General features: G+C 42.6%; 2 protein-coding genes across 7 annotated transcripts; both read right to left on the bottom strand.

The window, feature by feature from the left end:
* Window positions 1-3537: 3537 nt before the first annotated feature.
* Window positions 3538-5768, bottom strand: wu:fc23c09. The gene is made up of 2 exons (XM_066668889.1): window positions 5428-5768; window positions 3538-4639 (listed from the first exon to the last, which is right to left on the bottom strand). Exons 1-2 carry the CDS (start codon window positions 5766-5768, stop codon window positions 3538-3540), a joined length of 1443 nt encoding a protein of 480 aa, XP_066524986.1.
* Window positions 5769-8309: 2541 nt separating this feature from the next.
* Window positions 8310-21802, bottom strand: recql (RecQ helicase-like). 6 transcript variants are annotated; one of them, XM_066669988.1, is made up of 18 exons: window positions 21703-21802; window positions 21020-21091; window positions 20284-20502; window positions 19966-20145; window positions 18954-19060; window positions 18655-18853; window positions 17300-17466; window positions 17105-17180; window positions 16813-16961; window positions 14101-14218; window positions 13790-13928; window positions 13522-13613; window positions 13167-13383; window positions 12892-13048; window positions 11518-11583; window positions 11202-11429; window positions 9550-9698; window positions 9067-9204 (listed from the first exon to the last, which is right to left on the bottom strand). In XM_066669988.1, exons 2-17 carry the CDS (start codon window positions 21039-21041, stop codon window positions 9573-9575), a joined length of 2262 nt encoding a protein of 753 aa, XP_066526085.1. In that variant the 5' UTR covers window positions 21042-21091; window positions 21703-21802; the 3' UTR covers window positions 9067-9204; window positions 9550-9572. The 6 variants fall into 6 exon arrangements, with proteins under 6 accessions (XP_066526081.1, XP_066526082.1, XP_066526083.1 ...); XM_066669984.1 differs by lacking the exon at window positions 9550-9698 and having other exon boundaries at window positions 8310-9204; window positions 21703-21797; XM_066669985.1 differs by lacking the exons at window positions 9550-9698; window positions 21703-21802 and adding an exon at window positions 21653-21677 and having other exon boundaries at window positions 8310-9204.
* Window positions 21803-26199: the final 4397 nt, after the last annotated feature.

The raw sequence follows: 26199 nt of genomic DNA, 5'->3' as shown, positions 1-26199 counted from the left end.
GTAGTAACCTGGCTGTGGATCAGAGTGAGGTGAGTTGTCTGTACACCAGCTGGGCCTGGGGATCTTCATGGCTTTATAATCTGTCTGATCTCTCTCTCTCTCTCTCTCTCTCTCTCTCTCTCTCTCTCTCTCTCTCTCTCTCATACACACAAACACAGAGAGAGAAAGAGAGAGAATCTAAATTGTGATCAATCTGCATTGTATTAGTAATGACTCTGTAGCACTTCATGTAGGAGACTTGTCTGTGGAAAGTGAGGGAGGAAAGAAGGAGAAAGAGAAGGAGAGAAAAAGAGCAGGGGTCAGGGTCCGGCTGGACTAGAGGGAGGTGCTGGAGAAGCTCTTCACCTTCAACCCAAATTTCTTTTTCTTTTTTTTCTCCCCAACCTCCTCCTTTCTGTCTTTCTTTTTCTCCCATCCCCCTTTTCCTTACGTTGTGCAGCTGTCTCTCTCCCCACTGCCACGTAGCTCTGCAGCGTTATTAGACACATGGAATTCAACAGCAGCCCTCTCTCTCTCTCTCTCTCTCTCTGCATTCAACCCCTCCATCCATGTCTAATCCCATCTTCCTCAGTACTTTCCCACTGACCTCTATTTTCTTGTAGTCTGTTCCTGTTTAATAATAATAGAAGAACTTATTTCTGCTGTAAACTCTTGTGAATTGTTCTGAGTGTTTGGTGGCAGACTACAGTAAAGAGTCAACAATGGGAAGTTAATGAGGAAATTACATTCGCAAGAAGAAAATAGTTTTATTTCATTTTTAATTAAGTTATTTATTTGCTGAATTAATGTATTTGTCTGTTCATAATCACTGTGGAATATTTCAGCAGCCACAGAACTTTACTGCATAACATTGGAAAACCACAGATTAGTGGCTGGTCTTCTGGTAAAATGCATGCTCGTCTGCCATCTAGTGGTGAATTTCAGCAGTCACAACCTCACCTATGTTAAAGGGGACGTACAGTGTTGTATATAAACATTTTATTCGTGGATCTGGAGCCTGCCAAACCGTGACTTATGAAAAAAAAAAAAAAAACACGGGCTGCCATTTTGATTTGACTACACTTTTACGTCAGGAGGACAGACTTACGGTTGTACTTTCAATCATAGCCCTGTACAAGAATGAGAACAAAGCAGAAATGCTGAAAAATGTGTGTTTCTGCTTGCTCATTTCTAGCTGCTGCTTGCTCAGGCATGGGGTGAGCAGTGGCTCATTATCATTTAAAGGAACAGACGCCATTCTAAACAGCGCTGTTCAGACGGTGCGACAAGACTGTCATAGTTCAATAGGTTTTAACCTTTGGTTTCCAAAGGTATAAAATTGTTTTATTTTCCCCACAGTTTTGAAGGTAAACAGTGGTATGAAGCTTTGTCCATTTAATGTCACGTAGAACTTCCATAGAAGTCCATTTCCATAATTTAGTAAGTTAAAATAAGTGATATAACTTAAATAATAATGCCTTACTGTTAAAGTGGACTCATTTTTAAAACTAGCAACAGTTTCTGGGCTTCTAGGAATTCTCTACACTAGCTGATGGAACCTTTCTGTTAGGATTTTGTTTGGCCTTCAGCTGGGAGAACATTAGTGTGGTCAGGTAGCCACATCGGATGATCAGTTCTAGATAACAAACACCACTCCAATTCATCCACAAAGTAATGGATGGAGAGGCCTCACTCCAGAGAATGCAGTGCAGATGGCATTATGCCCCTGTCTCTTTACATTGAGCATGATGATTTTTGGCTCATGTGCAGGTGCAAGTGTCCCATTTCATTAAATACTTTTCCTCGGAAATATGTGCAAACTCTTCATCAACTGTGATTTGAAAGAACTGCCCAGATCGATCTCAGCCAAACGTATATTGAAGATCTGATTAAAGCACACTGGTTCATCTTTGTTTTTCCACACTGGAAACCTCTGGAAGGAGTGTGTTTGGCATGTAAAAACCACTGAAAGCTCTCAAGAGTTAGAGCAACATTTTATTACACTCACTATCCAGCTCAGCCAGATCCGCAGTAATGTGTTTTTCTTCACTTTTATACCCTGCAATCGTGATCGGAAGCCAATTACAGTTCTGCCAAGCTTCTACCCAGAAAAATAAAGCAAGCAATGATGAGAAAAATGAGAAACAGGTTCTCTGTTTTTAATTGTTATCATGTGCTGAAAGTTTTATAAAAAAGGTGGTGATTTCATAAAACACACAGTAATGCACTTCACACCTATGTCGGTCGTTAAGAAATAGGATCAAATAGTGGGAGTTCATTTGCATCACTGGTGCAAAGAGGAAACATAAATAAATCTTAAACCCAGTGCAGATGACACTATGTCTGGTCACTGAGGGATGTCATACGCGGTGCCTCCTGAGAAAATAGGTTTTCTCACAAAAGCGGTGAATTGTTGGCAGCATGTGGAATGTGGTAGGAGCAAAGGGCCTTGGGACACAGAGCGTCTCTAAGCTAATGTACTCCTCGTGCCCTTTTAGTAAAGGTTGGGTGCTAAACTATGCGGCCTCCGAGTTTAGAAACACACGTCCACTGCTGTTCTAAATTCTGAAATTATTCCTCTTAGTGGTGCACAGTCAGACTTCACGAAGATCAAAAACAGCAGATTTACAACCAGAAGTGTTTCATCTGGTCATTTAACCCACACAGAGCTTTCAGTTATAAATAAATGTGCAGATCATCAAATTAAGAGTCCATTTTAGATACAGTAATATATACCATGCAAACTTAAACTTAACACCAAAATGTTCAAGAATAATTCAAAACTGAAGTCTTTTATGATTTTTACGTTGAAGGATTTGGGTCATTTGCTCCTAGGGCTTCCTCAGTGTCCTTAATTTCCACAGCACTGTTTTCCTACCCTCCTCTAAAAGCTACATAGTACTGTTTCTGCAGGGCTAAGCCCAGGGAAGCAATGACAGAAGCCCTATACTCCCTATTACGGGTCAGTGAAGCATCATAATGATTTTGAAGCTGTAATGCATTAGTACATTTGCATGGCCTGGCATTTGTAAATGCATTACGTCATTCATCTTATGTAAACACATCATCCTGATCAGGGTCTCTGTGGGTTTGCAGCCTCTGACCTCATCTCCTTTCTCCCGATTTTCTCTTAATTAATGTAATCTTAAATTCTTTAAACTGTAATTTTTTTTAATGATTCTGTAAGATCAGACATAATAGGAATACTGCCACTTGAATCTCAAAGTCCTGTTGATTGAGATCTCCTGACAACACTGGAAGAAACACACTGTAGTATGTATTGTAAGTTTCTATTGTGTCCTATTGATTAGCTATTCAGTATTTTCAATGCTGGTCCTGGAGTACACCTGTCTGCTGTTTTTCCATGCTCTAACACACTTGATTTCAACTAAGCATGCTCTTTCTGAGCTGAAGTGAATGTAAAAAGAATTTATAGCTGGCAGAGTCCAAGACTAGAACAAGAATCCACTGATTTCTTTAGTTAATTTGCCCCTTAAAATGCACAAGAATCATGTGCAGACCCCACCCTGCCAGGTGCTAGGGTTTAAACAAAATACTTCAGTAGAAGTGCACCACCTGAAAGCCCCTCAAGCAGTTCAAAGCTTGGTTGTCTAGACTCCCCAAGTCCACCAGGTTGTTCTCCAGCTGCACTCTCACAAGCTGACTGCTGGGTGTCTTGTCGTGCCTTGCCCAGCAGAACGCATCACGTGGGATGGTTCGGATCTTGTTATGGGTGAGCGTGATGGAGACCAACCAGGTGGGCAGTTGCCGTGGGACCTGCCGCAGTGTGTTGTAGCTCATATCCAGCTGGTGAAGCAGTGGAAGCACCCAGAAAGCTCCAGGGGCCACTTTGGAAATCTTGTTACGAGCCAGGCCCAGGTGCTCCAAATGGGTCAGAGAGAGGAAGGCAGCTTTACTGACACTAGATATGGAGTTCCCCTCCAGGTTGAGGGTCTTTAGGGATCGCGGGAGGTGCCGAGGAACATGCTTTAGGAAGTTCCCTTCCAGATTTAGACTCTCCAGGCGTGTGGCATTGATTAATGCAGCTTTGCCTAGGCCTTTATTGGTCAGTTTGTTGGCACTGAGGTCCAGCACTAAGAGCTCTGCTTTACCCTGAAATACCCCACCCTGAAAGCGGTGGATGAGGTTACCTCGGAGGTACAGCTCCTGCAAGCTGAGGGGGAGGTGCAGGGGGACCAAGGTCAGCTTGTTGTGGGAGAGGCTGAGGGTGCGAAGACTAACCAGTGGGGACAGCACTCCAGCAGGGATGGTGGATGACCCGCTCCCCAAACTGTTGTTGCTCAGGGTGAGGATCAGAAGGTTCGGGCAGCAACTCCAGGCCGTATCTGACATCACTATCACTTTGTTCCCATCCAGTCGGAGCTCTTCCAGAGTGGCGGGGAGGGCCGCTGGAATGCTCTGGAGGAGGTTCCGCTCCAAGTAGAGCCGCTTCAGGGCCTGGATGCCCTCAAAGGCCCCCTCCAGAGAGCTGTCTGTCAAGAGGTTGTTGCTAAGCACCAAGAACTCCATGGAGAGATACTGAGAGAGAAGGTCAAGCTGGATGCTGTCGATGCGGTTGTTCATAAGGAGGACATAACGGGAGTTGTATGGAATGCCATAGGGAATGTTATCAAGATCTTTGTCTGAACACTGCACCACCCTGTCGGGACGAGACATCAGAGAGCTGTTATAATCAAATCAGATTTTAATGCTTTTTACAGACATCTGTGATTATGCCTTTTCGTCATCAAGCCAAGTACAATGCAGTCCTATGTGAAGGTTTAAACACACCTGGTTATGAGAATATGTTAATCATTTAATTTAACTTGTTTTGGGAAAAATAAATCATAGGATATACACTGAACGATCACTGGATTAGAACTACTCTATATCTACACTCATTGTCCATTTTATCAGCTCCACTGACCACACAGGAGCACCCTGTAGTTCTACAATTACCGACTGCAGTCCATCTTTCACCCTGTTCTTCAATGCTCAGGACTCCCTCAGATTTTAGGTAGTAGATTGTTCACCGTTACTGGGGTTTTTAAATACCTCAGTATCATTACTGGACTGAAAACTAAAAATATCCAGCCAACAGCACAGTGTTTAAAAACTCGGACAGTGTTTAAAAACTCGAGCAGCACTGCTGTGTCTGATCCACTCATACCAGCGCAACACACACTCACACACCTCCACCATGTCAGTGTCACTGCAGCACTGAGAATGATCCACCACCCACATCATACCTGCTCTGTTGGGGGTTCTGAGCATTAAAGAACAGGGTGAAATAGGGGTAATAAAGTATGCAGAGAAACAGGTGGACTACAATTTGTAATTGTAAACTACAAAGTGCTCCTGTGTGGTCAGTGGATCTGACGTGAGGATACAAGGTAAGTGTTCCAAATCCAGCGATTGTTCAGTGTAAAATGAGATTTTAATACACACCTTCCATAGCAGGTGCACTCTGGTGGACAGTAGTGATCTTTGAAATAAGGGAAATATGGAGCAGTGGTCACCCCGTCTGATTCCTGTTTCGACTTTTTCACCAATTTCCCTTTTTTAAGCGCTTTCTTTTTCCTCTCCTTTCCTTGGTGTTTGTTCTTTGTTTTGGCTGCTTGACTGTCTTTAATATTTTTTCTTTGGATTTCAGGCTGTGGTTCTTGTCTGAAATTGTTGGGAAGGCTCACAGCAGTAGGGTCAGCCCTCGCTCCCATAACCGTTGAAGCTTCTGTTGTCTCTTCAGGGTTATCTTTTTCAATCTGAGCCTCAGAGACGTTTGCATTCATGCTAGTCTCATTCATCAGCGGGATGGACACATTAATTACAGGCAGGTGACTTTCCTCAGGGACAAGGAGAGCTGCAGATTCCTCCAAAATCCCAGTGAACATTAGTGGACCTACAGTGGGTTGGAAATGCTGAAAAGATGCAGAATCTGTAGATGTAGTGTTACTTTGACCGAGAATTTGATGATCTGTAGATGTTGCAGAAAAATCGAAATTCTCCAACACAGCCTTGCTCCCATTTGATAACTTCTGACCAAGCACTGACCAAGTTTCCTGACTATGTTCACTCTCACTTGAATTATAATCTCTCTCTAGATCGGTTTCGATATTTTGTGGTATGTCAGTTTCCTCGTCCTCTGTCTGTGTCACATCCACCTGAGTTTCTCCCACCCAGTTCTGTTCTTGCTCTACTGCAGTGGGCCATGTGAGGTGACCCCAGTCAGCCTCCTCCATGGAAGCATTCTGCAGAGTTGACACATTAAAGCCTGGAGAAGATCACACACTCAATGAAGCATCATTACAAGTACTAAATTGCCATTAAACCATCGCTGAATGCAACACAGATCCAGCTGTACTGTTAAATGACACTGATCTCTAATAGCAGTAAGGGCAGACTTAACTGAAGACATAGGTAGTATGGTCATGTTGAACATGAGACAGCCATTTTGTTCTTGGAAGGTTAATCAAATATTCAGCATCGCAGTACTTACTTGGCTGTAGCAGTAATGTCTCAGCAGTCCCAGTGAAGATCCAAAACAGCAAAATCCTTGCTCTCATTTTTTACTGGCAAGGCTAAAGAGGGGAGACAGCAATCCACATAAACAAGCAAAAACCTGGCAGTCCAAACAGATGTGTTTCCAGAAGATCTTAAGCAACTGTAACAATCTGCCAAGTCTCCAGCAGTCGAGAGAAACCATAACCATAAAATAAGAAAAGCTATTGCAGGCTCCACAAAGTCATTGACATTCACATATTCCCACTCCTAGCCCAAGCTCATCTAGCATCATAATTAATTCAAGAATTCAGAGTCTGTATCGCTCCAACGTGTCCCAAAGCTCACCTGGGGTTTGTGAACTTCTCTTAAACAGTCAGTTCTGTCCTCTTGTCTGTGAGTATTCTCTAAGTAAAAGGGACATGCTGGACTTCCCTGCAACTAATGCTGCCCCCACTGACCCAAAAGGTAACCTAAGACTACATATGCACTCTCTCAGACACACAAAGGCCACCGGTCCAATGACATCCATGTAGTAACTTTACACACACAAGCACAAGCAGGGAGCTTGTAATGGCTCTTTAAAGCCTCTTACCATTACAGGAACTTTCTCACACACATACCGAACTAAACCATGTAGAAGATCAATAGAAAGAAATAAGGCTTAACATAGAGGTCAGAGGTTACGTATTGAGGTCATTGTTGTTTGCATTTCCACCGTAGCTTCCAGTGCCTTCCCTCTGGCACTGACGTGTAAAGTGGTTTCAGAATGGGCCTTGTTCCCATTAGAATCCTAATGCGACCTTTGACCTTAAAGTAAAACATTGATCCGTCTCAACATGCTACTCAAAGTTTTGCCTCCAAATCCCCAGGCCGATGTGTCACTGAAGAGAAAGCACATCGCATGCTTTGTGTAAACACTGGGATGACATCGATAGGGTGATGATTGACAGCACCAGGCCCAGGCATGTTTGGGTTAGAGCATGGAGGCCATGTAGGGAGTGCTTCAATCCTGCCTTTGCTGTGACGCGACACACTGTTGTTGATGTTGTGATGCTCTGGCGAGAATACAACAGTATGTCTCTTCTAGTAGTGATGCAAGGAACACTAACAGCTCAGGGATATGTGCAGGATGTCCTGTGGCTACATGCTGCCTCTCAGGGTTTAATGCTCGCCCACACAGGGTTTCCCAGGAATGTCTCCGCCAGATTGCAATATTTCATTGGTCTCTTTCACCAGATTCTTCACCTATCAAGCATGTATTGGGCCAGATTTGGCAGCCTTTAGGTGTGCAGGATCGACAGGCCCAGCTGCAACATCTGTGGGCAAATATACCACGGGATGCCATATGGAACCTGTATATACCATATGGAAGCCTCCATGTTCATCTGATCTTGTATCCAAGCTAGAGGTGACCCAGCAAGGTACTAGAGCCTCCTTTCAATTAATTTTCCTCAACAAACTTGGTGAGGGTTTTTTTTTCCTTTGTCAATGATGTATTACTGGTTTCCAAACCACATGTCAATAATTGCCTCTCCTCAAATCGCACACCAGTGCCACCAGCATCCACCCAATGGATTTTTGCATAGCTTCATTCATTGTCTGAAACCGCTTATCCAATTCAGGGACGCGGTGGGTCCAAAGCCTACCCGGAAAGACTGGGCGCAAGTTGGGAACACACCCTGGAGAGGGCACTAGTCCTTCACAGGGCGACACACACACACATTCACACCTACAGACACCCGGAGGACACCCACATGGACACAGGGAGAACACACCAAACTCCTAAACCCTAGTCAGGAAGGATTTATTATTTATTATTTATAAGAGTGCAAACCATGATCATTTGTAAAAACCACAACTTATCAAAACTAATACTGTCAATGTAAAAAAAAAACATAATTCAATGTGTCAATCAAAAACAAATCATAGTACAGTGTCTTTTTTTTTTTTTAACACAAAGGCAGTGCAGTATGTTATATTTCAAACATCCCTGAAATGTTTGCACTCTGCCACTCCTGAGTCAACTACTTTTACAAGAAATGTATACAAAGAGAATTTATATAACAAACAACAACAAAACAGAAACAGTGCTGGTCATCTTTCAATGAGCTTTCTTCTCAAACTCACACGTGTCCATAAATTCCTCGCACTTCTGGCTATTTTTGTACTTGATGGGAGACGCAGACTTCTTAGTGGTTCTCTTATACAGGTCAACATTCCTGAACTGGAGTCCTGCAAATGTTCATGGGAAATGTAGTTGATTTGTCTCAACTGTTTGTTGTAGTAACTGCGGAGGTCACACAGCTCTTCAAGGGCTGAGGCAGAAATGATGGAGGTCTCAGATGGACAGCTAACTAAAATAGACTTGCTACGGCCAGCTTTGGAAACACTATTTGAAACTGTTGATGAAATTTGCTGTTGTCTACTTTTAGGTGACATTGATTTACGTTTAATGTTGAATTTGGGATTTTCATTATTATCGTTTCCAGCGGCACAGTTCTGTTCTTGAATGCTGACTTGTACGTCAACCTCAATTACAGGAGGCTGGCTAATTTCATTTGCTTCTAAAGAGATGCCTTCCTCATGATTTTGGGCAAGTCTCTTCTCCTGATTCTGTTGGTCCTTGTTCATTTTGATCATTTTGTTATTTGCATGTGGGTCAACATTGGCAGCAGCTGGATTTGTGATGGTCCCTTCCTGCGTCTCAGCGGCTGATTGGTCGTCCTGAGGAAATTGAAGGTATGTAAGATACGTAATAGGGTAATGATATAGTGGGTAGCATGTTACAGCTATAGAAAGGGGTTAGTGAACCATGCATAGCGTTAACGTTAGATGCCCTTGCAATGCCAAAGTCCGAATGTAAGTGAACCCGTGTTAACCAGAACAACGCTGGCCAACACAAAATTATGAAGATGCTTATAGCCAGGACAATACACATACAGCACATAGACATAGTAATAATAATGGCTGAAGCAAGACAATTAGAGGCTGCAAAATGTTTGGTTCATATGCTCCTGTGTAAAAACACTCATGCCTACATGCTTATTTGACAAGAAAGGGTAACTGTACTTTTGATCTCTTTTCCTCATGGCTTAGGGAACACGCTCTTTCTTGATTTTCTTGGTCACAGAGTGCTCCCCAGAATTCTCAGCAGGTCTTTTTCCTTTTGGTTTTAACTTGGCACTACTTCTATTTCCACTGACCCCTGAATCTTTAACCTGTGGGCAGTACAAGAGTTTTTTTTTTTTTAAAGGGCATATCAGGTATATGGACAATGAAAATGAAGATGGTCACAACGTCCTGCATAAATAAAATGATATAGAACCCATAACTATACATCCAGGACAAATCACATTTTTAACTGAATTAATGGACACGAGAAAATCTGTTGTAAACCTGATTGGGTTTTCTCCAACCAGTGTTGGTGCTTACATTACTTCTGAATATTTATACTAATTACTTGTTTGATTCTTGTGTAGAAGGCACTGAAAAAATGAGAGCGAGAGAGAGAGAGACCTCAACATTTATGTTTAAAATTCTGATTTCAAAACAGCAGTTGAACATAAACGAAATTAAAACGCGTGACGGATGAGTTCGTACCAAACATTCCTGATGGTGCTAAATAGATAACTGTATAACTAATTATTCATTCATTGTCTTTAACCACTTCTCCACTTCAGGGGGTCCAGAGCCTTCCCGGAATCACTGGGCACAAGGCAAGAACACACTGTGGAGGGGGTGCATAACTAATTATTTATTCATTCATTCATTCATTATCTGTAACCGCTTATCCAATTCAGGGTCGCAGTGGGTCCAGAGCCTACCTGGAATCATTGGGCGCAAGGCGGGAATACACCCTGGAGGGGGCGCCAGTCCTTCACAGGGCAACACAGACACACACACACACACACACATTCACTCACACACTCACACCTACGGACACTTTTGAGTCGCTAATTCACCTACCAATGTGTGTTTTTGGACTGTGGGAGGAAACTGTAGCACCCAGAAGAAACCCACGCGGACACGGGTAGAACACACCAATTCCTCACAGACAGTCACCCGGAGTGGGAATCGAACCCACAACCTCCAGGTCCCTGGAGCTGTGTGACTGCGACACTACCTGCTGCGCCACCGTGCAGAAAGAACAAATCTAATTTTCAACACAACAAAACAGTCAACAAATTTAAGAGCACCGTTCTGTATATCAGTCCTCTCTGAGTAATAAGCCCCTACAATCATGATCCACCAATCACCACCCAGTGTCACAGTGATACAGTGCAAATTCAATCTGGTGAAAAACAGACACAGGGGGTCCTCGACTTACGACATTGATCCATTCCTACGTTGCGTCGTAAACCAATTTTCGGTGTAAGACATAATGTACGTAAATAACATACTGTAAGCACTTGTCCTATCCTAACACCTATCCTCCTCGGTCCCGAACCGCGTAACCGTGTATTCTTCCGTCGCGCACACCAAACACGAAGTTCGCGTTACGACGGTTTACGACGCAAAACCACTTAAGTCCAAACAAGGCTTAATACAGTAAATGGGAGATGTGTCTTAACCACGAAACATCGTAACTCGGGACTGACGTAACCTGAGGACCTCCTGTACTTCAAAAGTCTCCAGAAATTGTGCACCAAAGTGTGACTCAAGATCACTGACACCAACACACCCAACAGCTTCGACTGAAGCGAGAGAAACCGTTGCTTCACCTTTTTGACAGCTCTGCATTGGAAAGGCCTTATTTTACTTTTAAACTCAGGTTTAACGTCTCCTGAAGTTAGCGTGCTCTTAACATACTGTCGCTGTGCCCTTCTCTGGTGCTTCTTTTTAGTTCTTTTCCATTTTTCATCAATCAGTGCCTTTTGTACAGCTTCATTTTCATGCTTCCAATTTCTCCTCCTCCTCCTCCGTAGTCTGCCTTTTCTTCTGTACTGAGGCTAGCAGTAAAGAGTGTATCAGGGTCACAGAGTCACCATAAGAGCATACAGTAACACTACTAGCCTTTTTTGCAAGCATGAATCATACCTTTATGAAAGTCACGCCAGAGCTTTTCCAAATTTCAGGGACAATTTCATTCTCTACCTTGACGACCTTTGTGTAAAATAAATCATCATCATCATCATCATCTTTAAAAATACATTTCTAAATACAGATGCATTACTGCTGAACGTTTTAACAAAACCTGATGCAGCTTTGTTACCCATGAGAAGGTGGGTATCTCCAGAGCTATGCAGCAGAGTTATGAAATCAACACAATGTTAATATCTACATTTATAATAGAATAAGGTACAAATATGTACCCTTGAGGTTACCACCACAGTAACAAATTTTCTGACAGTGTAGCATTCACTATTGCCTGATGATCACACACCTGGAAGACCCTGTGTATTTGCTAGTGCACATGAAACCTGATGTCTCATCATGACGGGCTTTCAACAATTCTTCTCTGCCTAACATTCTGATAACATCCATAGGTCTAAAATTCTAGAGTAAGTGAATTAACCATAGAACACAAATCTCATTCTCAGTAAGTTATTTCAGTGTTACTGAATTAAACTGCAGCCTTTCAAAACTCATTGCACAGATAGACAGAGTTTATTCACACTCTAAATTAAGACTGGGTTCGAAGGTTAGGAATACTAAATGTGTGTTGTATTAAGTGTTATGGACTTTTCATATATATATATCAAACTAGGTCTTTTATGCTTCAATGCACCCTTATCCAGTTCAGGGTCGCGGTGGGTCCAGAGTCTACCTGGAATCATTGGGCACAAGGCGGGAATACACCCTGGAGGGGGCACCAGTCCTTCACAGGGCAACACACACACACACACACACATTCACTCACACACTCACACCTACGGACACTTTTGAGTCGCCAATCCACCTATCAACGTGTGTTTTTGGACTGTGGGAGGAAACCGGAGCACCCGGAGGAAACCCACGCGGACACAGGGAAAATACACCTGCTTCAATATACAGAATTATATTATTAAACATACACACACATACATATTACTTTTTTATTTTTATAAATAAGCACAGGACTTTGGCAAATCTTTTCGGACTATGTAAGTTAGGGTTAGTTCCTAGAACGTTATCTCTTGGCGCTAATAGCTATAATGGACATGTGGGAGAAAATGAAATATTAAGTCATTCACATCATCTTAAAACCACTTTTAAACACTCAACAAAATCATAGTGATGTTAAAATGAAAAAGCCAATGTAAATTTGTGTTGAAAGGAAATAGACACTGCCATAAACTGGGGGAAAAAAAAAAAAAAAACCTTTGTTTTACTTTAAGAAGCTCTCAATGTTATAGCAGTTTTTTTGATTAGAGAAAGACAGCATTTCAGAAGATATAAATAGAATATTTAAAATATAAAACAAATATTTACACTGGAAGCAGCTTCAGACAGTCTCCCTGGGCTGGGTGTAGGCACTTTCCTCTTCATCTTCATAGTAACCGTGTGGTTTTCATTCTTAAGTAGAGCAGCCTTGCGTCCTGGTTTCAGGTAGAAATACGTAGTATATGGGGTGAAGCTGAAGTCTTCACTTTTGAAAGAAAGAGGAGACTAATTAAACCATGCCTCACCCAAGTTAATATTCCTATTTTACTTTGGTAACTCAGTAAAGTAATAAACTAATCTCTGAACTTTAAAAAAAAAAATACCTGAAATAGCCATTCAGTAAAAGATGGACAATGACAGACTCCACCTCCTGGCGGGAAAGGACTGTAACATCGATCGTTTTGCGAAACTTGGCATTCCCTTTCCCCATCCAAGTATCGCACACCTTGAGCGGAGTCATCTTCTCATCGAGAGACGCAGCCAGCTCCACAATCGTCACCACATCACGAGCGTGTTTGGTGATATCCATGGTGACATAGTCTGACATAAATGGATGGACCGCTTATAATTCAGTGAAACTGAGACTGTGAGTAAACTACAATGTGATTTAAAAGTGAAGTGTAAGTATGTGTGCAGTTGTGGTACTTGTCTTAGCAGAAAAACAAACATTTCCTTCACCATTGCCATGACGACAGACGTCACACATCTGGTTACATTCCTCGTCGTCCCAAACTTCGTCAAAATGCACAGCCATCATAGCACGGCGACATCTATGTGCAACGTACAAACACTTTACACCAACCTGGACACTGGCTTAATTGTATTTAGATTTTTAATTATAGTTTTAATGTTTCTGCTAGCCAGCCAAGCTTGAAATGAAATGATATTTCATCAGTGCAAATGAGGAAAAATATAAACCTTCCTCTGCCTGTCAGCCCATACATACCTGTCCACATTCTGACAATAAGCCACCATATTGTGAAGCTTCTGCTGGCCAGTATTCTCCATCACAACCATGGTGGCAATCCTAAAGATATCTGCAAACCCATAGAACACTATGCAGTCTGCTGGACTGTCGTCCCTCCCTTAAAAAAATGAGTACATAACCTCGGGTTAGATTCACTCATATTTCAAATGATATTTTCACAACTACTTGGTTCTTAAAAAAATCTTTACACAGGCTTCCACTGACAATTGAGAGGGATTTTCCTTCTCATATAAAGGAGACTTGTAGATGCACAGTTTACTGCAACCTACCTGCACGCCCACTCTCCTGATAGTAGTTCTCTATTGACTTGCTGATGGTATGGTGGATTACAAAGCGTACATCAGCTTTGTCGATACCCATTCCAAATGCCACAGTTGCAACAACCACCTGAAAAGACAGCACACAGCGTACTTAAAGGATAAAGTCAATAAATGTGTAATTATGAAGGGCTACAAATCTAATCATAGAAGCAGCAATGAAAAATGCCATGAGCCCGGCACAGGGGTGTGTCATTAAGCCACTGAGATACAACATTGGCACATACGTTGTTATTATAATGAAGAAATAAAAAAATAAATAAATTCTACGAGCAAACCATTTAACAAGAAGAACTGCAACTGTTCTTCAACTAAAAAGGTTTTCATTCATTCATTCATTCATTATCTGTAAGCGCTTATCCAGTTCAGGGTCCAGAGCCTAACTGGAATCATTAGGCGCAAGGCGGGAATACACCCTGGAGGGGGCGCCAGTCCTTCACAGGGCAACACACACACACACACTCACACCTACGGACACTTTTGAGTCACCAATCCACCTACCAACGTGTGTTTTTGGACCGTGGGAGGAAACCCACAAAGACACAGGGAGAACACACCACACTCCTCACAGACAGTCACCCGGAGGAAACCCACGCAGACACAGGGAAAACACACCACACTCCTCACAGACAGTCACCCGGAGGAAACCCACGCAGACACAGGGAGAACACACCACACTCCTCACAGACAGTCACCCGGAGGAAACCCACGCAGACACAGGGAGAACACACCACACTCCTCACAGACAGTCACCCGGAGGAAACCCACGCAGACACAGGGAGAACACACCACACTCCTCACAGACAGTCACCTGGAGGAAACCCACGCAGACACAGGGAGAACACACCACACTCCTCAAAGGCGGTCACCCGGAACGGGACTCGAATCCACAACCTCCAGGTCCCTGGAGCTGTGTGACTGCGAGACTACCTGCTGCGCCACCGTGCCGCCCATAATCAACATAACATATGACATTTTACTGGAAATTAGGCAAATAGAATAGAATTATTACTGGAATAATGCAAATAGAAAATTTAAATTCCTTTAAAATGAGCCACTTTACACCAACAGCAACAAATTCTGTTTAACTCTCAGCAGCTGAATTATGCCAAAACACTTGAAATGAAATGACACTATTTCCAGAAGTAAATTCATATTCCTCATTCCCCAAATTAACAAACATTATTTGAAGAGCAGAGACAAACTAACAGAAGATTTATAGTGAATAGAATCATTGTGCACTGTGGTATAATCTCAATATCAATATAACATTTGCACACAGCTCCAGGGACCTGGAGGTTGTGGGTTCGATTCCCGCTCCGGGTGACTGTCTGTGAGGAGTGTGGTGTGTTCTCCCTGTGTCTGCGTGGGTTTCCTCCGGGTGACTGTCTGTGAGGAGTGTGGTGTGTTCTCCCTGTGTCTTTGTGGGTTTCCTCCGGGTGACTGTCTGTGAGGAGTGTGGTGTGTTCTCCCTGTGTCTGCGTGGGTTTCCTCCGGGTGCTCCGGTTTCCTCCCACAGTCCAAAAACACACGTTGGTAAGTGGATTGGCGACTCAAAAGTGTCTGTAGGTGTGAGTGAGTGAATGTGTGTGTGTGTGTGTATGTGTTGCCCTGTGAAGGATTGGCGCCCCCTCCAGGGTGTGTTCCCGCCTTGCGCCCAATGATTCCAGGTAGGCTCTGGACCCGCCGTGACCCTGAACTGGATAAGTGCTTACAGATAATGAATGAATGAATGTTAGAGGTTTTATTTGTTTGTTTGTTTGTTTTAAATCATGTTATTTTTACATCATTTAAAGCCATCTGTCAATTCTACTATGTGAAAAAAATCATTTCTGAGGATTCATTTCACGAATCCTCAAAAATATTTATAGATATGTCATCGAGAACCTCCTGACCAGCTCTATCACCGTGTGGTAAGGCAGCACGACTGTGATGGACCGAAAACGCTTGCAGAGAGTGAAGACTGCTAAGATCACCAGGACTCCACTACCCTCTCTGCAAAGCATCTACCACTAGAGAGTCCGCAGGAGAGCTGCCTCCATCCTTAAAGACCCCATCAACCCCCAGCATGGACTGTTCGCACTTCTGCTCTCAGGCAGGTACAGAAGTGTCAAATGCAAGACCACTAGGTTAAAGAACTCTTTCTTCCCCACTGCCGTCAGACTCCTGAACCTACCTCAAAAATAACTCTGCACTTTACTGTCAACATGTTTACATGCCTCTGTCATTTACTGTCACACAAATGATTGTTTCTACTTACTGCTGTTGTGATTGTAGCACTCGTTCACTTTACCGTTCACCTATGTATATATCTCAGTGAACTTTGCACTTTATTAGTTATCTAGTTATTCATTGTATTTTTCTCTTCCATTTGGCATTCTTGGTGAGGAGCAAAAGAATGAATTTCATTGTACACGGAACCTGTTCCTTACTGTGCAAATGACAATAAACTCTTTGAACTTTGAATAAACCTCTTCTCCTGGAAAGTTACCTTCGTGGAGTTATGTTTTTGGTCTTTGCATTTTAAGTAACATAAGCAGTGCCATTAAAGCAGTAAACCTTCCATGGTTGACTTTCCATCATTATTTATTTCACTTTATAATTTCTCATTTGGCCAATTTAAACAATCGCTCAAAGTCAGTGTCATGGAATGAAAGGTCACACCTGGATCTTTTTGCTAGACCACTGATGATGAACTGAAGTCTTGTCTGAAGCTTCCATATTTGCATGGTATGGTTTGGCCAGGATGCCCTGCTGCTGCAGGTCAGTGGCCACCGCTTCTGCATCTTTCTGGGAGAAGACGTATACAATCCCTGTATATAAAAGAAAAAAGAAGAAAATCTACTTGAACAATGATAACCAGTCATAGGAATGTGCAATAAGTATGTACACAAACAGCTTGGCATGTACGTGGGTTTTAAACGTAGATATATAAAAAACATCCTCCACTGTGTACCTGACTGATCCTTGTATTTTCCCTTGATCAATGCCGCAATTTGTTTGGTCGCATCATCATTATTTTTAATTCTAACCTGCAAGAGACAGACAATCAAATGTTCACCTTTTTTGTTTCACTTTTCACCACATTCACTTCACATCCTATGCTTTGGAGATAGACCTTCTCTGGGCCTGAAACATTTGTGAAGCTTACTTCATAGTACAGGTTCGGCCTGTTGAATGGTGCCGTGAGTGTGACTGGATCTGGAACACACAGAATCTTCTGGCAGTCTTTCAGGATGCTGCTGGTAGCTGTTGCAGTCAGTCCAACCAGAGGGACCTTGGGGAACTGACGCTTTAAAATACCCAGAAGCTTGTAGTCTGTCACAGAAATAAGTCATTTAAGTTGCAATACATTTACGTACTAAAAGATTAATATAAATGAAGCATTTATAAATACACTGTGCACAGGAAGAGATGTCTGTGCATGTTTTGAATATAAAATTTGTGGCACGGTGGTGCAGCAGTCACACAGAGTCACAAAGCTCCAGGGACCTGGAGGTTGTGGGTTCGATTCCCACTCCGGGTGACTGTCTGTGAGGAGTGTGGTGTGTTCTCCCTGTGTCTGCGTGGGTTTCCTCTGGGTGAATGTCTGTGAGGAGTGTAGTGTGTTCTCCCTGTGTCTGCGTGGGTTTCCTCTGGGTGACTGTCTGTGAGGAGTGTGGTGTGTTCTCCCTGTGTCTGCGTGGGTTTCCTCTGGGTGACTGTCTGTGAGGAGTGTGGTGTGTTCTCCCTGTGTCTGCGTGGGTTTCCTCTGGGTGACTGTCTGTGAGGAGTGTGGTGTGTTCTCCTTGTGTCTGTGTGGGTTTCCTCTGGGTGACTGTCTGTGAGGAGTGTGGTGTGTTCTCCTTGTGTCTGTGTGGGTTTCCTCCGGGTGACTGTCTGTGAGGAGTGTGGTGTGTTCTCTCTCTGTCTGCGTGGGTTTCCTCTGGGTGACTGTCTGTGAGGAGTGTGGTGTGTTCTCCCTGTGTCTGCGTGGGTTTCCTCCGGGTGACTGTCTGTGAGGAGTGTGGTGTGTTCTCCTTGTGTCTGCGTGGGTTTCCTCCGGGTGCTCCGGTTTCCTCCCACAGTCCAAAAACACACGTTGGTAGGTGGATTGGCGACTCAAAAAGTGACCGTAGGTGTGAGTGTGTGAGTGAATGTGTGAGTGTGTGTTGCCCTGTAAAGGGTGTATTTACTCCTTGCGCCCAATGATTCCAGGTAGGCTCTGGACCCACCGTGACCCTGAATTGGATAAGCGGTTACAGATAATGGATGGATGGACAAGGAGTTCAATTCAGCTGTGCCACCGGAAGAACCCTGGGTTGAAGTTCTCTCTTCTGTGGGGGTTTGTTTCCTCACAAAAGAAGCAGGGCATGTCCAGCAGTTTCAAGCCTTCTGTTACAACTTTGGAGACTCAGACCAAAGTTGTTATAATGTAATTTTATGACAGATATTAGGATCATTTACTCGGATACTAAAAGGGTGGTTCATGCGTCCACAAATAGTAAACCAATCCCGAAACCTCACCTGGTCTGAAGTCGTGACCCCACTGACTGCAGCAGTGAACCTCATCCACAGCAATGCGCTCAAGCAGACCCATGTTATACGCCTTCTCTAGTTTAGACATCAGTAGTTTGCTCTTGGCAATCTTCTCTGGAGTTACATACAGCAGTTTGAAGGGACTATTTTTATCAATCATGCCTGCCATAACATATTTGGAATCCTCCTGGAAAATCCAGAATTAAAGGTACCATTCAGCACACGCATGACCTCTGTAATGGTCCTTCAAGGTGATGTATTCATAAAGTGCTCAGCAGACACTGTACCTTTGAACTAGAAGCATTGAGAGTTACAGAAGGAACGTTGACAGACTTCAAATACATGAGCTGATCCTCCATCAGAGACACCAAAGGTGCGATAACCAACGTAAAACCTGTAAGACATGCAAATCAAAAAGAACAGAAATTTAGTGTGATACTAATACATTTTTAGTATAAGATAAGAACATTTTGGTTTTGGGGCTTACTCAACAACCCCTTGAATGTAAATATGACTCATAAGCATAGAGTGCATTAGTGTAAACTTAGACTGAACCCTGAATGTAATTAACATGTTGTAAAATGAACAACATTATTTTTTATATCTTACAAAACACCTAAAGCTTTTTATTGCATTTATATAAAGTTATAAACAACAAATATTCAATAAAAAAAATACAGTGGCATATAATTAGGCATAATTGTCCACTAGATGGAGACATTTTCTACCATCTTTATCTAAACAACAATTGAAAACAATTCATTTTTAACATGCATAAAGTCACTTTCTGACACTGGCACATATTTAGATGTCTCGTTTTCAGTTTGACAGGATTTCGAGGTGCAAAGGGCTTGAGAGAATGCTTTTGTAGGGCGGCACAGTGGCGCAGCAGGTAGTGTTGCAGTCACACCGCTCCGGGTGACTGTCTGTGAGGAGTGTGGTGTGTTCTCTCTGTGTCCGCGTGGGTTTCCTCCGGGTGACTGTCTGTGAGGAGTGTGGTGTGTTCTCTCTGTGTCTGCGTGGGTTTCCTCTGGGTGACTGTCTCTGAGGAGTTGGTGTGTTCTCCCCATGTGCGCGTGGGTTTCCTCCCACAGGTGGATAGGTGGATTGGCGACTCAAAAGTGTCCGTAGGTGTGAGTGAGTGAGTGAATGTGTGTGTGTTGCCCTGTGAAGGACTGGCGCCCCCTCCAGGGTGTATTCCCGCCTTGTGCCCAATGATCCCACCGCGACCCTGAAATGGATAAGCGCTTACAGATAATGAATGCATGAATGAATGCTTTTGTGTTATTTTGTGCGTACCCTTTGAACAGAGAGCTGGCAGCTGGTAGCACAAACTCTTGCCACGGCCAGTCGGCATGACCAGGAAGAGGTCTTTTCCTGACATACTGAGATTGATGGCTGCCCGCTGAAGAGGTCTGAATTTGGATAGGTTGAAGACATTTTTCAGGCTTTTCTGGAGCTCTTTTGACCATGAGAAGTCTATAATGTAGATAACATGCATTGTTAGAGATAATTATATAAAAACTAAAAACTGTAAAGTGACAGTAAGCTGTTTGTAAATGACAAACACTTCATTTTCCTTTTTGTAGCCCAACTTTCCTTGCTAATGCCACAAACCTGACTGTTCATAGTGCTCCAAGTCCTTCTTGCTAAAGGCAGGTTTGGAGGCCTTTCCAGAACCAGAGGGCCGAGAACAGTCACTGGAGCCCTCCAGTATTTTCAGAAGTTGGTTCTTCCTCGAGGATAAGGAGGCCTGCTTCTCAAGGAGCTCAGAAATCTGCAGCTCCAGCAACTCCAGCTCAGATTCTACTGAGTCCAACTCCTCTCGAGCGTTCTCTGCCAAAGAGCAACACACAGTTATTGAACTTGATCCATGAGTTCATTATGGATAAATGAGAGGAATGTTTGTACATTTGAATATTGTTTGTAGCAACAAATCTAACTTCTCAACTGATTGTTGCAAGCCCACAGAGGGTGCACCTTACAGTAGCCAAATTCACAAATGTGTGGACACGTGCTGTATAAACCAAAAGTAAAACTAAGAACACAGCTTGTACATAACCAATGTCCTCGGGGGCAGAAGGTACTTTCCTTCTGCTGTAAGAACTAAGCTGTGTCTCCCACCTTCAGCTCTCTGATGAGCCCTGCTTCACAGGGACTGTGTTAATGATGGAGCTCCTGTGTTTACCGATCTGACCCATGGGATGTGTGTTGTAGTATTGTGTGTCTGCCCATTTTCACTTCAAGATGCTAAGATTGCTTTTCTTTGTCAGTGCTTTATGTAACAGACAAAACATTAAAGTCACACGTAGCTAGCAATTAAAATAATTTACACACAAATTAGTGCACTTACCTTTCTCCTTGATACTGGCCATTTTAGTAGATAGTGAATGTTTGAAGAGCAAGAGTTCACCTTCAGATCATTCTAGGAAAAAAATATATGAATGGCAGGATGAATTTAAACATTACATCCAATCTTAGTTAATATCAAATCATAAGCATTTTAATGTCATGGCTGACTCTTTGTGTGTGTGTGTGTGTGTGTGTGTGTGTGTGTGTGTGTGTGTTAAAATCCTTTAACCAAGACTCAGTAGTCATATAAAGTTATCTAAAAGGAAATAAAGTTGACAGAACCCTATTCATATTGAAACCAATGAGAGAACGTGCTTCTAAATGAAAAGGCTATGAAGCTAAAGCTAGCTAGTTTAAATGTGGAGTTAATGTAACGTATTAAGCCTAATCAATGTCCATATGTAGCTAGCAATTTTAACTTTGAATGCTTTTTAAAAAACCTCCTAAACTGAGGTAGCTAACCATCTTTCCATACGTTAGCACAACAGCTCTCTCTCAAGCCTGACAGGATGTCAAACTGCGCTTATCCTTTTAGCCAACACAGCTAAGTTAGCTATTGTTTATTGTCCACATTTCATTTTAAAAGAGTGTTTTACACAAGTCTCGAGCCGTGAAATGGCCGCCAGCGTTATACCGTTATAAACTAAGTCCTGGTGTACATGTAGATCTGAGTAAAGCGCTCACCCGTTCCTTCTTCTTTCAGGGCTGTGCTCCTCTGTTTGGAAAGTCTCTCAGACTGGTTGCTATGGCTGAGAGTCGAGTCCTAAAAGAACCGATTCTCCTAATGAGTCAATGTGGGAAACAAGAGTCGTCTCTAAAGCTTTGGACTCGATTCCACACTGTGAAGTTTGTAAAATTCCTCCAGTGACTTCATTTGTTTATACTTTAAAAGACCTATCACATGTGTATTTAATTTTTTTAACGAATACAAATTAATTGGAACATCTGAAGAACACTGACCAGGATGAAGTTGTTGCAGAAACTGAACGAACTAATGAATGAATGAATGAATGAATGAGCGAACGAATTAACGAACGAACGAACGAATGAACGAATGAATGAACGAATGAATGAATGTACGAACGGAACGAATGAATTAAAGAACGAACGAATGAATTAACGAACGAATGAATGGATGAACGAACGAACGAATGAATGGATGAATGAATGAACGAACGAATGAATTAACGAATGAATGAATGGATGAATGAATGAACGAACGGAACGAATGAATTAACGAACGAACGAGTGGATGAACGAACGAACGAATGAACGAATGAATTAACGAACGAATGAATGGATGAACGAACGAACGAATGAATGGATGAATGAATGAACGAACGAATGAATTAACGAACGAATGAATTAAAGAACGAACGAATGAGTGGATGAACGAACGAACGAATTAACTAACGAACGAATGAATGAATGAACGAACGAATGAATTAACGAACGAATGAATGGATGAACGAATGAATGGATGAACGAATGAATGGATGAATGAATGAACGAACGAATGAATTAACGAATGAATGAATGAATGAATGAATGAACGAACGGAACGAATGAATTAACGAACGAACGAACGAACGAACGAATGAACGAATGAATTAACGAACGAATGAATGGATGAACGAACGAACGAATGAATGGATGAATGAATGAACGAACGAATGAATTAACGAATGAATGAATGAATGAATGAATGAACGAACGGAACGAATGAATTAACGAATGAGTGGATGAACGAACGAACGAATGAACGAATGAATTAACGAACGAATGAATGGATGAACGAACGAACGAATGAATGGATGAATGAATGAACGAACGAATGAATTAACGAACGAATGAATTAAAGAACGAACGAATGAGTGGATGAACGAACGAACGAATTAACGAACGAACGAATGAATGAATGAACGAACGAATTAATTAACGAACGAATGAATGGATGAACGAACGAACGAATGAATGGATGAATGAATGAACGAACGAATGAATTAACGAATGAATGAATTAATGAATGAATGAATGAATGAATGAACTAACGGAACGAATGAATTAACGAACGAACGAATGAGTGGATGAACGAATGAACGAATGAATTAACGAACGAATGAATGGATGAACGAACGAACGAATGAATGGATGAATGAATGAACGAACGAATGAATTAACGAATGAATGAATTAATGAATGAATGAATGAATGAATGAACGAACGGAACGAATGAATTAACGAACGAACGAATGAGTGGATGAACGAATGAATGAATGAATTAACGAACTAACGAACGAATGAATGAATGAATGAATGAATGAATGAATGAATGATCATAAAATCATTCACCTTCTGTGAAAATCATCTACAAAGCATATCACTCTCTAATCGCCCTTTCTGAAAAAGACATTCTTCCCTGGACCTGTGCCACCTGAGTAAAAGATTTTTAACAAAAAGATTTGGGTGCATTTAAATATCAGATAAATATTATATTAATCCAATATGAGGAAGCGTCAGATCAGGAACTGGAGATGAACGAACATTACTCACCACCAGACTCCCTATAACTATAACTATAATTCCCTCATATTTGCGAAATCAAACAGGGCTTCATGATCATCACAATCATAAGCAGCATCACCTTTCTCTTCTCGTTGTGTTCTGTCATCCACCTCCTGTGTGATAACATCCATATCATGACAAAAAATGTAGAATTACTCTGTGCAGATCTATACTCTTTTCTTACTTGTTTGTCTGCTCATATTTTTTATATTTTATATAGTCATAAAGGAAACAAGGAAAAAAGAGATGTCTTCACAGGTATCAGCAAGCCATCAGCTTTAGGGAGACTGCAATGATTAGAACCACCACAAGAGGCCGCCCTGAAACAAGAAACCTCTATGGCCTCCATTGAGCAGTGGCTATTAGAAAACAAAATAAAGTGCTATGATATTTTCTTATTGAACACACACACACACACACACACACACACACACACTCACTCACTCACTCACTCACATAGCTACAGACAGAGTATTCTGAAGTGATACTTAAAACAGGCCAGGTGTAGTAAGGCATGTTTGGAATAGTGATGAACACTAAATGTTTTATGGGGTCATGGAGTTGTATTCTGGCTGTGTTGCAGCATTTCTAACATGTAAAGAAAAAAAAGTAGCCCATATAGTCCATATATAAAATGCGTGTGTCTCTCCAATGGGAATTGTTTTCTGAAAAATATATAAACGTCCCAGGGCGGCACGGTGGAGCAGGAGGTAGGTGTCGCAGTCACACAGCTCCAGGGGCCTGGAGGTTGTGGGTTCGATTCCTGCTCCGGGTGAATGTCTGTGAGGAGTGTGGTGTGTTCTCTCTGTTTCTGCGTGGGTTTCCTCCGGGTGACTGTCTGTGAGGAGTGTGGTGTGTTCTCCCTGTGTCCGCGTGGGTTTCCTCCAGGTGCCTGGCTGTGAGGAGTGTGGTGTGTTCTCCCTGTGTCTGCGTGGGTTTCCTCCAGGTGCTCCGGTTTCCTCCCACGGTCCAAAAACACACGTTGGTAGGTGGATTGGTGACTCAAAAGTATCTGTAGGTGTGAGTGTGTGTGTTGCCCTGTGAAGGACTGGCCCCCCTCCAGGGTGTATTCCTGCCTTGCGCCCAATAATTCCAGGTAGGCTCTGGACCCACCGCGACCCTGAACTGGATAAGGGTTACAGATAATGAATGAATGAATGAATGAATGAATGAATGAACATGCAGGGTCAGATTTTTTTTCAGATGGCAAACAACCAATGTTGCTTTTCTGACACTGAAGCCACACGCTTCCTATGCCAGCTTCATTATTCTAGAGAACTTCCACCATCTTAACCTCTGAAGGGCCGTTTGTCATATCCACAGGGCCATTACATGTTTCTACAGTCATTCAGTATCATTTACAGTTTAATAACCCTACTTAGCCATCTTCATACTGTAAAAGCGCAGTGTCATTAAGCATCATTAATACTGCAGTGCAGACAATTGCGCGTCTATGGCCAGACAGTAGCTGGATGTGCGAAAGCATTGAGAACTGCAGTGGTTATCCAACACAGAAGATCTGTTCTAGCACACTTCCACAGCTTCAGCAGATGTGCTCTGTGATATTTAGGGATTGCGCTTGAGAAACACTCATTTTCTAATAGTTAACATTGCTAGACTGAATGAATGATCGTAGAGTTTTTCTTTGTCCTACATGGAAGTGGGCTTCAGTGATGAATGGACCCTGGATTGGAGGGCGTGACTCTTATGGGCCCCATATTTTTGGCTAGGATTCGTATTTGAACACATACATGTGACAACATTAAACAGAATGTGTAGGAGAAGAAAAAGCCTTGAATTAAGTCTCGTTTTCTGACAAGCACAATATATGATTTATGTTGGGACAAATATCTGTGGACACCTGTGGACAGTTTCACACACTCACCCAGTCACTCACACACTCACCTGTGGACAGTTTCACACACTCACCTGTGGATAGTTTCAAACACTCACCCAGTCACTCACACACTCACCTGTGGATAGTTTCACACACTCACCCAGTCACTCACACATTCACACCTGTGGACAACTCCATACATTCACCCAGTTACACACACACTCACACCTGTGGACAACTCCACACATTCACCCAGTTACACACACACACTCACCTGTGGACAGTTTCACACACTCACCCAGTCACTCACACACTCACCTGTGGACAGTTTCACACACTCACCAGTGGATAGTTTCAAACACTCACCCAGTCACTCACACACTCACCCAGTCACTCACACACTCACCTGTGGATAGTTTCACACATTCACCCAGTCACTCACACACTCACCCAGTCACTCACACACTCACCTGTGAATAGTTTCACACACTCACCCAGTCACTCACACACTCACCTGTGGATAGTTTCACACACTCACCCAGTCATTCACATACTCACACCTGTGGACAGTTTCACACACTCACCCAGTCACTCATACACTCACACCTGTGGACAGTTTCACACACTCACCCAGTCACTCACACACTCACCTGTGGACAGTTTCACACACTCACCTGTGGATAGTTTCAAACACTCACCCAGTCACTCACACACTCACCTGTGGATAGTTTCACACACTCACCCAGTCACTCACACATTCACACCTGTGGACAACTCCA

The sequence above is a fragment of the Hoplias malabaricus genome, chromosome 4, assembly GCF_029633855.1.
Source record: "Hoplias malabaricus isolate fHopMal1 chromosome 4, fHopMal1.hap1, whole genome shotgun sequence".
NCBI lineage: Eukaryota > Metazoa > Chordata > Actinopteri > Characiformes > Erythrinidae > Hoplias > Hoplias malabaricus.
Note: the sequence above shows the minus strand (reverse complement) of the source record. Positions and strands in the feature narration are given on the sequence as shown.

Excerpts from the sequence above, each read along its gene's own strand:
- wu:fc23c09 (XM_066668889.1), bottom strand. The coding sequence starts at position 5,768 with ATGAATGCAAACGTCTCTGAGGCTCAGATTGAAAAAGATAACCCTGAA. Across the intron at positions 4,640-5,427 it reads GAGTGCACCTGCTATGGAAG|GGTGGTGCAGTGTTCAGACA; the intron begins GTGTGTATTAAA and ends TCGTCCCGACAG.
- recql (XM_066669984.1), bottom strand. The coding sequence starts at position 21,041 with ATGGCCAGTATCAAGGAGAAAG. Across the intron at positions 11,430-11,517 it reads CTGGCGTGACTTTCATAAAG|CCTCAGTACAGAAGAAAAGG; the intron begins GTATGATTCATG and ends CTTTACTGCTAG. Across the intron at positions 9,205-11,201 it reads AATGCAGAGCTGTCAAAAAG|GACGACCAATCAGCCGCTGA; the intron begins GTGAAGCAACGG and ends CAATTTCCTCAG.